Source organism: Pelodiscus sinensis, chromosome 22, assembly GCF_049634645.1.
Source record: "Pelodiscus sinensis isolate JC-2024 chromosome 22, ASM4963464v1, whole genome shotgun sequence".
NCBI classification, from domain to species: Eukaryota; Metazoa; Chordata; order Testudines; family Trionychidae; genus Pelodiscus; species Pelodiscus sinensis.
In genome coordinates, this window is record NC_134732.1 from 10740056 (window position 1) to 10753772 (window position 13717).

Consider the following 13717-nt stretch of genomic DNA (forward strand, 5'->3'; position numbering starts at 1 on the left):
CAGCAGGTGCCAGTGCTGAGGACCAAAGGCGGGGGAAGGGCAGAGCAGTGGGGACCCAGCCTGACCTTGCAGCCTCAGGGAAGCTGGGAAGGGAAGGGAGGGCGAGGGTTAGCGTAACAGGGAAGCTGTGCAGTGCTGTCACCGGGCCGACTACTGCTCCGAACACTGAGTGGGACTAGGCAGCATGAGCAGGGACCTCTGGCCGGCACAATGGCCTAAGTGCTGCTCACTGAGAGTACATCTACACTTGCTCCCTAGTTCAAACTAGGGATGCAAATGTAGCTGACTGAAATTGCTAATGAAGCGGGGATTTAAATATCCCGCACTTCATTAGCATAATCTCGCCCGCGCACTATTCCGCTTGCCAGCTGATTCGAACCAGGAAGTGCGCTCTAGGAAGGGTTAGTTCGAATCAAACCCTTTGGTTGGAACTAACATTACTGTTGATTGACTGTCGATTTTCTTGTGCAAAAACGTGCTTGAGGTGTGGCAGCTCCGCGGGTTTTTGCGCAAAAACCTTGTAGTGTAGACATAGCCTCAGTGGCTTTGCAGATCTCAGCCTAGAGCTTCCAAATTCACTGCTACAGTCAGTCCAGCATCCCCAGGGCTGGCACTGCGAGGCCCTGGTCCAGCAGCTCCCTGCCCTGCTCCAGCCTAGGTGCTTAAGTCTCCTGAGTGGGTGCTTGAGGCTGCACCTTTGGGCTTAGGGCTGCTGTAGGTGGGATCTCTAGGGTTAGAGCCTAGGGCTATGTCTACACTACAACTTTTTTTCAGAAAAAGGTATGCAAAATGCACACCGCAATTTGCATCTCTTTTTCTGCTTTTTTTTTCTGGAAGAGGCTTTTCCAAAATTTGGCCAGTCTACAATGGACCAAATTTCGGAACCCCCCCCTCTTTCGGAAGATCCCTTCTCATAGAACGAGGCAGACAGGGGCTTCCAAAAGAGCGCGTCTGCTCTTCTGCAAAAAAAAGTGGAAGAATAAATGCGTTCCCTGGACGTGGCGGAGTTTTTGGTATCCCGAAAAAACCCCACACTCTAGATGTATCTTAGGGCTCTATGAGCAGCCCTGAGGGGAAGGGTGGCTGGCCAGGCCCAAAGCCACTTGCTTCCCAGGGGCTGTGGCCAGTCCTCAGGCCAGCCTAGCCAGACTTCTGCCCAGAGTCCCTCTTCCACAAGCCAGAGAATGGCCGCTTGGATCAGTGCCTCCTGTCTCTCCACCCCCACCTCAGGAGCAGGAAGTTAGGAGCCAGGCGTGACCCCAGCACCACAGCCAGAGCAGCCCTTAGCTGAGGGCAGGGAGCTGCCAGGGCAAGCAGCAGGAGTCAGCAACTCAACCTTCATCCCCATCCTGCCTGGGACCAAGAACAACCGGGGCAGAGCCATGTCCTGGAGCAGCCGGAGTTCCCCTGGCACCAGTCCGGGAAGAGCCTGGGCAGCCCTGTGTTCCTGCAGCCCCCTGTGTGCTGCAGGTTGAACTGTAGATCTAGACACTGTCAAAGGGCATGTGTATTCATCAGATACGCCAATGAAAGGATTGCACTTGCAAGACCTGCGCCCTGACCTTGCAGCTTCCCTGCACCTTCCCCCCTTATATATTCTCCTCCTTCTCCCCTCCCCCACTCTCCTGTCAGACCCGTATGCAGGAATTTCTTGGGGGGAGGGGCTTTTTTTGTAAATATGGACCACAAGGGTGTGAACGCACCCCCACAATCCCCCAAGTAAGCGGGGAAATCAGCCCCTGCCTTCTCCTGGTCGGCCAGAGCATACTTACTTGGGGGACCAAGGCGGGTTTTCGCACCCTTCGCACCCCCTGGCGTATGGGCCTGCCTGTTCTCCATCCTCCTGCAGTGCAGCACTGCTGACACTTGTGTGTAAATTTCCACTTCCATGGCTCTGGCCACCTATTTCCTGTCACTCACTAGAACTGTAGATACCATCGCCCAGTCATCCACCCTTCAATGTCAGGGCGTCTGGACAATCCAGGCCTAGCATCCGGCCCAGCTCCGCTGCCTCCAGACGCCTCGGCTTCAGGCCGTTGTCTGGAGCCACTGGTGAGCAGCAGTCCCCAGAGGGAAGTGATGAAAATCCTTTCAGTGGCTGGCCATCTCCAAAGAAAACACTCCCTGGAGGGAGCAGCCAGGCCCAGTCGCGGGACCCCGGTTCACCACCTCTGCTTCAGACTCATTCCCCCTCCCACTGCGTGCTCAACTCAGGAGGTCTGTCAAAGGAGGGACCCTCTGGTATTAGGTTCCCTTTATGGAGGGACTCATGGGGGGGTCGCAGGTCCACACCATCAATTCTTTGTTACATTAAGATGCTGCTGTAAAACATCAGTAGCCGCAGAAGACTTCATAGCTTTTGCGGTGCTGAATGCCAGAGCCACTAGAAACTTAACAGAAGCAGCAGGGACATCAGATCTTGCTCTGTTAGTCCAGACCTGTGTACCAAAGTCGAATCTCCATTAGCTGATAGCAGTATAGGGCCTATGACACACAGCTGAACAATTCTCATTCCTTCCAGTGAAAGCTGTTTGTTCTTGCATGTCAGAGGCTTTAGCACACTGGGTTGGACTAGCAGAGCGAGCTCTGATGTCCCTGCTGCTTCTGTTCAGTGGGCGAGGTGAGGTGTCTCGCCATGTCCCCACCCACTTCTCAGCTCTAGCAGGATAAAATTTTTCCAAGGTCAATGCAAAATAGCCAACCTCCCCTCCCCCATATTTACATAGCTGAACTTTCAGTGATGTTGCTGTGGGTTTGTTTTCCCAAGGTTTGGCTGGGCGTAGTGTCAGCTTCTGTCCAACAGAGCCGGGGGGCCATATTCTGATAGCTTTACTCACGCTGAGTAGCAACTTTCTCCTTACGAAGTCTCAGTGCCTTCAATGGGGCAATCCCCCAGTCAGCTGCATTGCAGGCAGCCGGAGTCAGATCTGCTTGCATTCCAGTAACAGATTTGCTGTTTAGGTTTTTTTTTTAATTGCACATTGTTATTGTCCCTTCTGTACAATGTTGCGTGTCCCGGTTTTTGGATGACTTAAATAACAGCTTCTGATCTTTCCAATTTCCTCTTGCTGTGCTGCAGACCGGAGGGGGGAGTGCACGGGGGAAGGGGGGAGAGAGATGTTGCTTCTTGTGCTCAATTGTTTGTGAAAGATACAGCACGATTTTGTCAAGAACTGGTTGCAGCAGGGACATCACATTTTCCATACCGGATCAGAGCTTTAATGCGTTCAATCTCCTGCCTTGGGCAGTGGCCAACGTGTGATACTTCAGAGGAAGTTTTATAAAGCCCCAACATGGAGCACTTGGCCTGTTGTGGAATGCTGGGTGTTTAAGTAGGAGGGCGCAGGGCTAGGGTTCCTGCCCTCAGTGAGAATTGTCTTCTCATGTCCTGAAGCAAGATGGGGTATGTGGTTCACATATTTCCCTGTGCTCTGGCAGGCTGAGAGCTCACCATTCATTCATGGTCAGTTTGGTAGGGCTGGGACTGACCTGTAAAATTTCACTTTGAATAAGATTTAAGATTTCAACCCCCATGCATAGGGGTGCTGAAGGGTGGATGATATGTGGCCAAGTAGGCATCTGGGAAAGGTGGGTCCAGGCCCACGCAAACTAAAGTTTCACCCTCATGGCTAAGGGGGAAGACTCTCTAACCCAGGCCACAATTGAGTATATGGGGTAACACATAAAGCAAGAGTGAGGTCAGAGATTGAAAATCAGGGAACCGAATGATAATGTCAAGTAATAGAAACATAGGACAGGGCCCATGTCCCTCAGTAGCATCCTGTTCAGAGGGGTTCAGACTACTCTCCACCCCTCAGCTATAGGCTCTGTAGTGCAATGTGTAGCATGTGGGCTTGCTAGTGCTATAAGAAAGGCACCTATTCAAAGGTTATAGGTTCAAGTCCTGCTATAGTTGCATTTTTCCAAATTAGTCTAGCTGACTTGTGTTCCATTTGAACCCTGGAAAAGGCAAAGGCATGGTGCTGGGACTCAGGAGACCTGGGCTTTGTTCCTGATTCTGCCACAGACTTGTTGGTTGACCTTGACTTAATCTCTATTTCCCCTTCTACTACGGTTGACAGATACTTTCACAAAAAATCCCAAAGATGGTGGGAAAAACATTGGTGGAGCCAAAATAAACCAAATCAAAAACCAAAAAAAAAAAACCAGAGGACCAAACTTGTTGAGCAAAACAAAAAAAGTCACTGCACCTTTAAAGCCCCATGCTTCCCCAGCCTCTGCCAAACACAGAAAGGGCAAAATGTCCCCGCCAGCCAGAATGTGTAGTCAACCTGTGGAACTCCTTGCCAGAGGAGGCTGTGAAGGCTAGGACTGTAATAGAGTTTAAAGAGAAGCTAGATAATTTCATGGAGGTTAGGTCCATAAGAGGCTATTAGCCAGGGGATAAAATGGTGTCTTTGGCCTCTGTTTGTCAGAGGCTGGAGAGGGATGGCAGGAGACAAATCGCTTGATCATTGTCTTCGGTCCACCCTCTCTGGGGCACCTGGTGCTGGCCACTGTCTGCAGACAGGACACTGGGCTAGATGGACCTTTGGTCTGACCCAGTACGGCCGTTCTTATGTTCTAATAATATAAAGTACAGCAGCACATTTGGTTCATGAGATTATTTGCAGAATCCTACATTATGCTGGCGTAACCCACTTTTCAGCATATTAGCCTACCCCGCTCTGTGACTGGATATGACTTTACTGTAGACAGCAGCTAAAGGAGTTATTGCTTTGGCTCAGGCGGTAGTGAGGTGCTCTTTGTGCTGGGAATCCAGGGTTCGATGCACTCTGATGGCTATTCCCCAGGTGTAGGGCAAAAGAGGAAACATAGTCTTAACTTGGACTTTCCTCTCTATCAGAAAGACTAGTGCATGTATTTGGACATAGGCTTTCATGGGTCAAAATCTCTTCATCAGGTGCATCTGACCAAGTTGTTTTGACCCACCAAAGCTTATATCCAAATACATGTGTTAGTCTTTAAGGTGCCTCATGGTTTTTACAGACACAGACTAACAGCAACCACTCTGAGACCCTTATTATTTTTCTGCAGCTTTTCCCTTGTGCTAGGCTCAGAGTTGGCCCTCACAGGCCCTGATGAAAGTCAGTGGGGCTCCACCATGGACAGAGAGTGGCCTGTAAATATGTGGTAAAGGTCGTAGTTTGAGATTAAAAAGCCCTCCCTTGTCAAGTCGATCCAGCTGCAAGAACAGCAGGACTCCCTCTCCTGGATGTATTCATGGCAAGCTGATGCTTCCTAGGAAGAATCCTGTTTGGTCACTTTTTCAAAGAGCTGTTTGAGGACATGTCCTTTTCAGAAACCTACCAATGGTTCAAGCTCGTCTTTCCTTCTGTGCTTCCTTCCTTCCTCAATCCTTTCCATAGTTATAGCCCTAAAACAAACCCTTCAGGACTCAGTGTTCTGCCAAAGCAAACTTTTAACCTTGAAGTTATAAGCCCTTGGAACATGGGACTGACGGCACCTTCCCCCTTTGATTCATTAGCCCTTTCTACTCTGTAGCATCTAATAACTAATAGATGCGCTTCCCAGTGCTTCCCGCCCCCCTTGTGCTCAGACACTTCTGCCCCCAAATCCCCTCTCAGCTCTGCCCTGAGCCCCCCATCTGGAGCCCCTTCTTGCTGTCCTGAGCAGGCCACGGCCAGGGCCCCCAGGAGCCTCATGTTCCAGTAAGCAGGACAATGCACCACAGTCTTCTCCACTCCTTTTAGCTAAATACTTCAGTTGCCCTTTGATCTCTTTCCTCTGTATCCCTGACTCCTTCTCCTCCTTGGCCACTCTGTGCTGCTGCTCCACTCCTGATATCCAGGATCTTCTCTCTTCTCCCACCCTCCTATGCTCCTTGCCCCCCCAAGTCTCTCTTCTCACTAGGTATGTCTACACTATACAGCTTTTAGTGACCAGGTGTCGCTAACAGTCAGCTTGTGTGAATGCTGTTTGTGGGTACTTTTACTGACAAAGTACTTCCACCCCCTCCAGAGGGTTTTGCTTTGTCAGCAGGGGAGCACGCCTGCCCACAAATCAGTGTTCAGTTCACACCTTCACTTGGCCTGGCAGAACTTTGTGGTTCATGGGGGTTTTTTAAGTGCCCATGAAAGGTTTTGCCCATCAACTGCAAGGGAGATATTCCCACTGTTCTCTCCTTCCCGACTGACACTAAATTGCTTCTCCTCTAGGTCCCACGAGTGCTGATGAATGCAAATTTCTGCCATCCACGCAGGACAAGTTGCTTTACAAGACCAGCCAAGCCCTGAGTGGCTGCGTGAGTCGCAGCAGCATGGAGGGACAGCAGGAAGTCCACGTTCTCCAAGTGAAAATAAAGGAGGTCAGTTGTCATGGGGCCTGGAGGGCGGAGGAGAGAGGTTTTCACTGCCTGTGGCATATGGCGCCATAGGTGAATTAATGGGGGGTGGAGGTTAGTGACGTTGCTCCCTAGGGTTACCAGTTGTCCGGTATTCACCCGGACAGTCCGGTATTTTCATCTCCTGTCTGGTAAAAAAAGTCAGACACACCTCAGATGTCCAGTATTCTCTGAATTTTTCCCTGGCCAGGAGGCAAAAATGCCGGGCACATGGCAACCCTACAAACACTCAGTGCCCGGCCTCCCCCCCACCCATCTCCTCCCTCCCACACACACACACCCATGCTTACCTGGTTCCCCAAGGCTGCCTGTACAATTTTGGGGGGGGCTTAATAAGTCTTTTTTTTTTTGCTCCACAACTTTGGTCTCCCCCCTTTTTTCCCTTCAACAGAATTTTTTCCAGGTGTTTTTTTTGGGGGGGGAAGAGAGGGTGTTCGATATTTTTGTTTCAACCATCTGGCAACCCTATTGCTCCCCCAAATGCCAGGCTTACACAGACGGGCTGTCATGGTGCAATGTAAGGAGTTCTGCTTTCTGCAGTGACTGGAGAGGTGCTGCTGCTTGCACCTGGAGGCAGGGAGGCAGCATTTTGTTTATAAACACAGAGAGTATCAGGCAATTCAGATAAGAAAGGGCTATTAGGGTGTTTCCTTAAGGGATCTGTTCCAAGCCTGGTGAACTACAACAGGTAAGCAGCCTAATGAAGGATTTTTCTACAGTTGCAGAGAAGGGTTACTGGGAAGAAACCCTAGGGCTGTTAGCGTGGAGTCGATTACATGATTAACCAACAAGCCTGGGCTTCTCAGTTAATCCTAATGACTACATGCACCCCCCTTGCTGCCTTCGTACACATTGGGAGCCGGTACATGTGGGGAGCCAGCTCCAGAGAGCTGCCTGGCCCCCTTGCTACCTTCCACAGAGGCAGCATGGGGGGCAGGCAGGAAGGGGGAAGCCAACTTAAAAGCATGTGCTGGGAAGCTGGCTTTTAAGCTGGCTTTCCTTGTGTGCCAGCTTCTGTGGAGCTGCCCCCCATAGGGCAGGGAGGGGGACAAGTGGAAGCTGGAACATGCAGGAAGCAGCTTTCAAGCTGGCTCCTCACACATATTGGCTCCCGCTGAGCCGCCTGCCCCTCCTGCTGCCTCTTCATCACCCCCTGCGTGTAAGCGTGTGACTCAGTGGTCCCCAACCTTTTGAGGCTGATGGGCACCTGGGGGCGGGGGTCGCGCATGCACCACACGCCCGGGGCGACACCATGCATGTGCCACGCGCCCGGGGCGACACCATGCATGTGCCACGCGCCCGGGGCGACACCATGCATGTGCCGCGCGCCCGGGGGCTGCACGTGTGCTGGGCGCCTGGGGCGCAAGAATGGCTGTGGCTGGCCCGGATCACTAGGTGGGCACACATAACTGCCCCGGCGGGCACCATCATGCCTGCGGGCACCGCACTGGGGACACTGGTGTAACTACTAACATTTCCAGTTACTTGTTTACACAAATACATGATCGTTAACATCCCTAAGAGAAACCTCTCTTATGAGAAGTGACTCAAAGAGCTTGGCTTGTGTGGTCCAAACCAAGACATGGCTGAGGGAGAAATGACTGCTCTGTATGAATACATCAGAGGGATAAATACCCCTGAGGGCGAGGCGTTATTTAAGTCAAGCCACTGAACAAAAGGATATAAATTCGCCAACACGTTTAGGCTGACATTAGGCAAAAGTTTCTAACGGTCAGGAGTGAAGTTCTGAAACTGTCTCCTAAGGGGAGCAACGGGGGCAAAAAACTTAACTGGCTTCAAGACTGAGTTTGAGAAGTTTAGGGAGGGGATGGTCTGATGGGACTGCCTGCAATGGCAGGAAGCCCACTGGCGACTGCCTGGAGCAAAACTCCCCACTGGCTGGAACTGGGACCCTAGACGGGGAGGGCTCCGAGTTACTAAAGAGAATTATTTCCCAGGGATCTGCCTGGTGGGTCTTGCCCATGTGCTCAGAGTCTGTCATCATATACAGGGTGAAGAAGGAATTTTCCCCCAGGTCAGATTGGCAGAGACCCTCGGGGGGGGGGAGGGGTCACCTTCCTCAGCAGCAGGGGGCACAGGTCACTTGCAAGTTGAAACTAGTGTAAACGGTGAGTTCTCCAGAACTCTGTCTTGTAACTATGATTTGAGGACTTCAGGAACTCAGCGGGAGGTTAGGGGCCTATTCCAGTGGCCTGCAATGTGCAGGTCAGACCAGGCGATCATGCTGGTCCCTTCTGACTTCTAGTATCTGAGTAAGAATTTATATTATAACTTTAGACTTAACTGGTGTCCCCTAAGTGACTTGCCACAAGATGTGAGTATTAGAGCTGAGCGGGTCTAATATGTATTTAATTTTCTTCCTTGATATAGGAATTAGATTCGGGGCTCCTGCCAGATATTTCTCAATCAGTGGTTCTCAAAGTGCCGTCTGCGGCCACCCCCCAGGTGGTCCCTGGCAAGAGCTCAGCCCCCCTCCTATGCAATGGGGAGCCTTTGCTGCCACTGCAGCCTGGTGGTTACCGTGCAGCCGCAAGGCTGCAACACCAGCTCTGGCTTCCCACTTGAAGGAGGCAGTGGGGGGTGAAGAAAGCCCTGACTTGGAGGGGAGGTTGGGGTGCAGAGAAGTGTGGCCGCCAGGCAGGGGGGCGGGGTGGGTATTTCTCACCGCTTCCCTGTCCCCTCCCACTGGAAATGTGAGAGCAGGACGCGTGGGGATTTCAGAGCGGCGGCGCTTCCTAGCGTGGAGCCTTCCCGCTGCTGCTTCCCAGGGGCTCGTCCCGGCTTCTCCGGGAGATGCTGGAGTTGCTGCCCTTCCCAGACACCCTGGCAGGCCCCAATGCCTCCTGCACCCAGACTGGACAACTCACTTAACTCCCAGCCCCACCCCGTCCCATGCAAAGGCGGGAGCTCCGGGAACATGGGGCTTTCTGCCGGGATGGCTTAAGAGTGCCGAGCCCTGTGCCCTGCTGGTGTTTGCATAGACCTTGCCTGCTCCGCCCCTGCACGTGGTTGGGAGACAGACAGGAGGGAGCCATGTCTGCTGGGCATGGGGGCGTGGACAGGGCAGGAGAGCTCGGTGAATGAGGGGGTTATCTGTAGGGATCTCTTAGTAGGTGAGGGGGTAGCTTTGGGGATCTCTATGCAGGCCTAGCCTTTGGGCAAGGCAAGCAAGGCAGTTGCCTAGGGCCCGGCCCACCCGGCTGCTCTCTTGCTCACTCTGTGGCCGGGCCTGTCTCTACGTGAAATGTGGGGGGAGGACAGGTAACTGTGGGAGTTTGAGTTGTGGGGATCTCAGTACATTGGGGTGTCCCCTTCCCAGTGTGAGGATCAGGAACAGCAGCTGTGTCAATGGCCCCCTCCCTCCTGGCCATACTCTGCACCCTCCCTTGCTCCTGCACCCTTCTTCCTGGCCAGACACCCTATTCTCAGCCTGCTTTTGCACCCTACGTCCCATACAGATCCCAAACCCCATCCCTATCCTACTCGCTGGCAGCCCTATCACACGGAACCCCTCATTTTTGTCCCTACTCCAGAGCCTAAGGGGATCCACAAGTAAATCTGGCCTATGGGAAGCCCTGAACCTCAGTCCTCCCTGTCTCTTCCCCTCACCCATGGTACTGGAGTGCAAGTAGAGTGCGGTGTCTCAATTGGAGGCCATGTCAGAGAGCATTGGGGTTCTTTGGTGAATTTTTTTGTGTGGTCCCCAGATGATTTTTCTGTGGGTCAGTGGTCCCTGACCCTTGCCATAAATAAAGAAAACATTGAAACCTTTTTGTGTTGGACATAAATTATTATTTTACTTTATTTAAAATGAAGTTTGATAAACTAACGTGAGAAAGTCAAAATGCTTCATCTGTTTCATAATGTAAATTAAACCGTTCTCCCCAGCTGCAGCATTAGCAAAATGGCTCAAGGGTAATTACGTAATTAACGGTGAGTTTCCATTAGCGCTGGTGGTCCATGGAAAGGTTTACATTGTTAGGTGGTCCATAAGCCAAAATGTTTGAGAACCACTGCTCTAAGCAGCCTGACACGCTGGGTTTTTCTTCAGTTCAGATGGGTCCCCCCGCAGGCCTCTGTGACTTGTTTCACTGAGCCTCTTTCCTGCTGGCTCTCGGCGTGATGTGCATGCTGCTCGTGTTGCTTTGTGTGCACATCTCCCGTGCGCTCCCTCAGCTGCAGCTCTGTGCCCGCCCTTATACAAACGCAGTCCAAAGGGGCGATACGCGTAGCCGTGCAAACACAACTGCAATGGCAGAAAGCTGCGGTGTGGACACAGACTGTACTTGTAAGCAGTGGAGGTGACTGTGTCTACAAAGTCACAGAACAGGGCTTAAAGCATCCCGCACTGGTTGCTGGCAGACAGGTTGTCAGCCTGACTGGATTGCCAGTCTGTGTGTGAGTGGCTTCTTCTCCTGTGTCCTTAGGTAAAACAGGCCCTCTGTCAAAACTCATTCACCAAAATCAGCCACATCTAATAAACCAGGATCCACACACTCTTTCTGCAGGTGAATTTAATGTTGATGAAGGGTGTCGGAGAGACAGCCCTGATTGCTGAAGTCCTGTATTTATCCTGCTAACTGGTACAGCTTCCATCACAAACTGCCCTGCTAATACATCTCAACCCTCAAGTGGTAGGGTGCCCTCTAGGAGAAAAAAAGAGACTTTGTACCTCAGTTTGTCCTTGCCTCTATTCCATTCATGATTTTCTAGACAGCTAACATATCCCTCAACCTTTTAGTCATTTCTTTTCCAAACTGAAAAGTCCCAGTCTTGTTAATCTCCCTTCATATGGAAGCTGTTCCTCACCCCTAATCTTTTCTGTTGCCCTTTCTGTACCTTTTCCAAATCCAATATATATATATATTAGATGGAGTGACCAGATCTGCATGCAGTATTTAAGATGTGGGCATACAATGACTTATATAGAAGCAATATAATATTTTCTGTCTTATCATCTATTCCTTTCCTAATGATTCCTGATATTCTGTTAGCTTTTTAGATTTTAGACTGTCACTGCACATTAAGCAGATGTTTTCAGGGAACTATCCACAATGATTCCAAGATCTTTCTTGAATGGAAACAGCTATTTTAGACTCCATCGTGTTTGTATGTATCATTAGGATTATATTTTCCCAGGTGCATTACTTGGCACTTATTCACATTGAATTCCATCTGCCCTTGTGTTGCCCGTCACCCGGTTTTGTGAGATCCCTTTATAACTCTTTTCTATCAGCTTTGGATTAGTCACTGTTTACTCTTTTTCAAGAATATTTTGAGATGTTTAACATCAGTACTCCAAATACAGATCCCTGCAGCACAACACTCATTCCTATTCTTTTCCTATCTTTTAAGTGTACCTGGCAATGTTTTGTTATAACCCAGCCTTTTGTCATTCTTAATCACCTGCCTCTTTCTTTTTACAACAAATGCTCTGTCGCCAAGGCAAAGCTGCAAGCAGTTCAAACTCTGTTGCATTTAAGAACTGCCTCTGGAGTCAGAGCCTGGGCTTTAATCAGACCTCAAGTATGAAATCTAGGAGTTCAAACTCAGCCCCCAAAATGGCACCCTTGCCCTTCCATCCAAGCCTCCGCCCTTTCCATCTGAGGCCTCACCCCTTCCAGGGGTGCAAAGCCACTCCCCCTTGCCCAGAGACCCAGCCAGTCTGTCAGCCCCACTGATGTCACTACTGTGGCTCTGAAGTCATGTGTTTGCCACAGCTATGGAATAAGGACTGTCATAACCATGAGGACTGGCCAGCACCTGGGGACTAAGGGTTAACTATGTCCCCTGTACCTAGCCAGGTATCTGGTAAGCCAATAACAATGCAGGTGGGGATTTCAAACTGGGACAAAGGGATTTTTAACTTTTCCCTCCTTTGTCAGAGTGAGTTTCTTGCAAGTAACAGGGAGATGGAAAGGCCTGTCTCCCTCCAAGAAAAGTCTCCTCAAAATATGTAAGTAGGGCAAAGTTAGTTAACCCATCAGGCTTTATTGTCTTCCTGGTCTGAGAATGTGGAAATGATGTCTGTGCTGTTAAAAGTGGGTTTTTCCTATCTTTTGTAACTAAAATTTGAGCCCATGGGAGGATCCCCCGCGAGTATATTAATTGGTGGCTCTTTTTAATCTAATCACTATACTGGCAACTATGGTTTTGTTTTGATAATAAAAAAGTTTTTTTTTATTAACCTGGTATTGGCTCATTTCTGTGTCCTGAAAAATCTGTCTGTGGGTATCTGCATGCCTCCGACGAGGGGGCAGCTACCACAGACTGCAGCTCTTTTCTTTTTCAAGCTCTGCAGGGAAATGAACTTGAGGTACCCCTGAGGTTTTAGAGAGGAGATTTCCCAAGTAATCTCTTCCCTGGTTTTCTTCTTGGAATGCTTGGATGGTTGCAGCGGTTTTTATTTCCCAAAATCCGGGTATTAGGATTTGGGGGGGACGTTTTTGTACCAAAGCCTGTAGAGATCAGGTTTTGGGGTGCTTTTGTGGGCCTCCCCCCCCCACACACTTCTGCATTCATCGTGCCAGAGTGGGGAACAGTCTTGACAAGGACCTTGGATTGGCTGTTACTAAGTGAAAAGGCAGATGTTGATCCTACAATATGAGCAGGGTCACTATCTTGCTGTGGAAGATAGCAAGTCATTATCAAGCCTAGTTGCTGGGGAACATTGTTGTAATCAATAAAAACCTAAGGGAGACTGGGTTATAAGGAGCATAATGCCAATGAGAGAAAGAGAAATGAACCTGGGCAAAACCTTTGAATTTTGGCTTAAAATGTCCCAGTGCACTTCAGTACTTTGACCCAAGCTGCTCTCCATGATCATGTCCAGCTTCCCTTCCCCCGGGCTGGTGAGCACTGACCTGCAGAGCCCCAGGTCTGGGACCCTGCTGCTCCTTACCCCCTGTTCCTGCTTTCGTGCTGCCTGCCTCTACCCTGTTCTACCCTGCCCCCTTCTCGCTCATTTGTGCTCCCTCCCCTCCAGATGGCTTGCTGTGTAAAATCCAGCTCATAGACTGTGAATTGGATGATGAGTTGAGCCTAGATCCACATTTTTGTATCCATGCAGGGCTTTATATAGCCCTTCACCTGCTCTAGCCTTTGGAGGTGTAAGTTCTCCCACTATTCTCTAGACCATCTGTGAAGAGACAACTCTCCAAATCTCGGGTGACAGGGTAACAGCTCTTTTTTCGTGCTCTACTGGCTCTTCGCGCCAAAAAAGATGGAAACAGTATTTCTGCCTGTGTGGGGTTTTCTTAAGTTTGTGGCATGCTGACCACACATGTTACATCTTCCCCTGTGTAGCTGATG

The 13717-nt window shown here is 50.4% G+C and overlaps 1 protein-coding gene across 5 annotated transcripts in view; it reads left to right on the top strand.

The window, feature by feature from the left end:
- ENG (endoglin) overlaps positions 1-13717 on the top strand; it is a 76259-nt gene that overhangs the window by 16295 nt on the left and 46247 nt on the right. For all 5 annotated transcript variants that reach the window (XM_006119000.4, XM_075905244.1, XM_006118998.4 and 2 more), the window contains exon 2: positions 6201-6349. In XM_006119000.4, coding sequence (XP_006119062.2) covers positions 6201-6349 — 149 coding nt within the window. The remainder of the gene's footprint in view (positions 1-6200; positions 6350-13717) is intronic.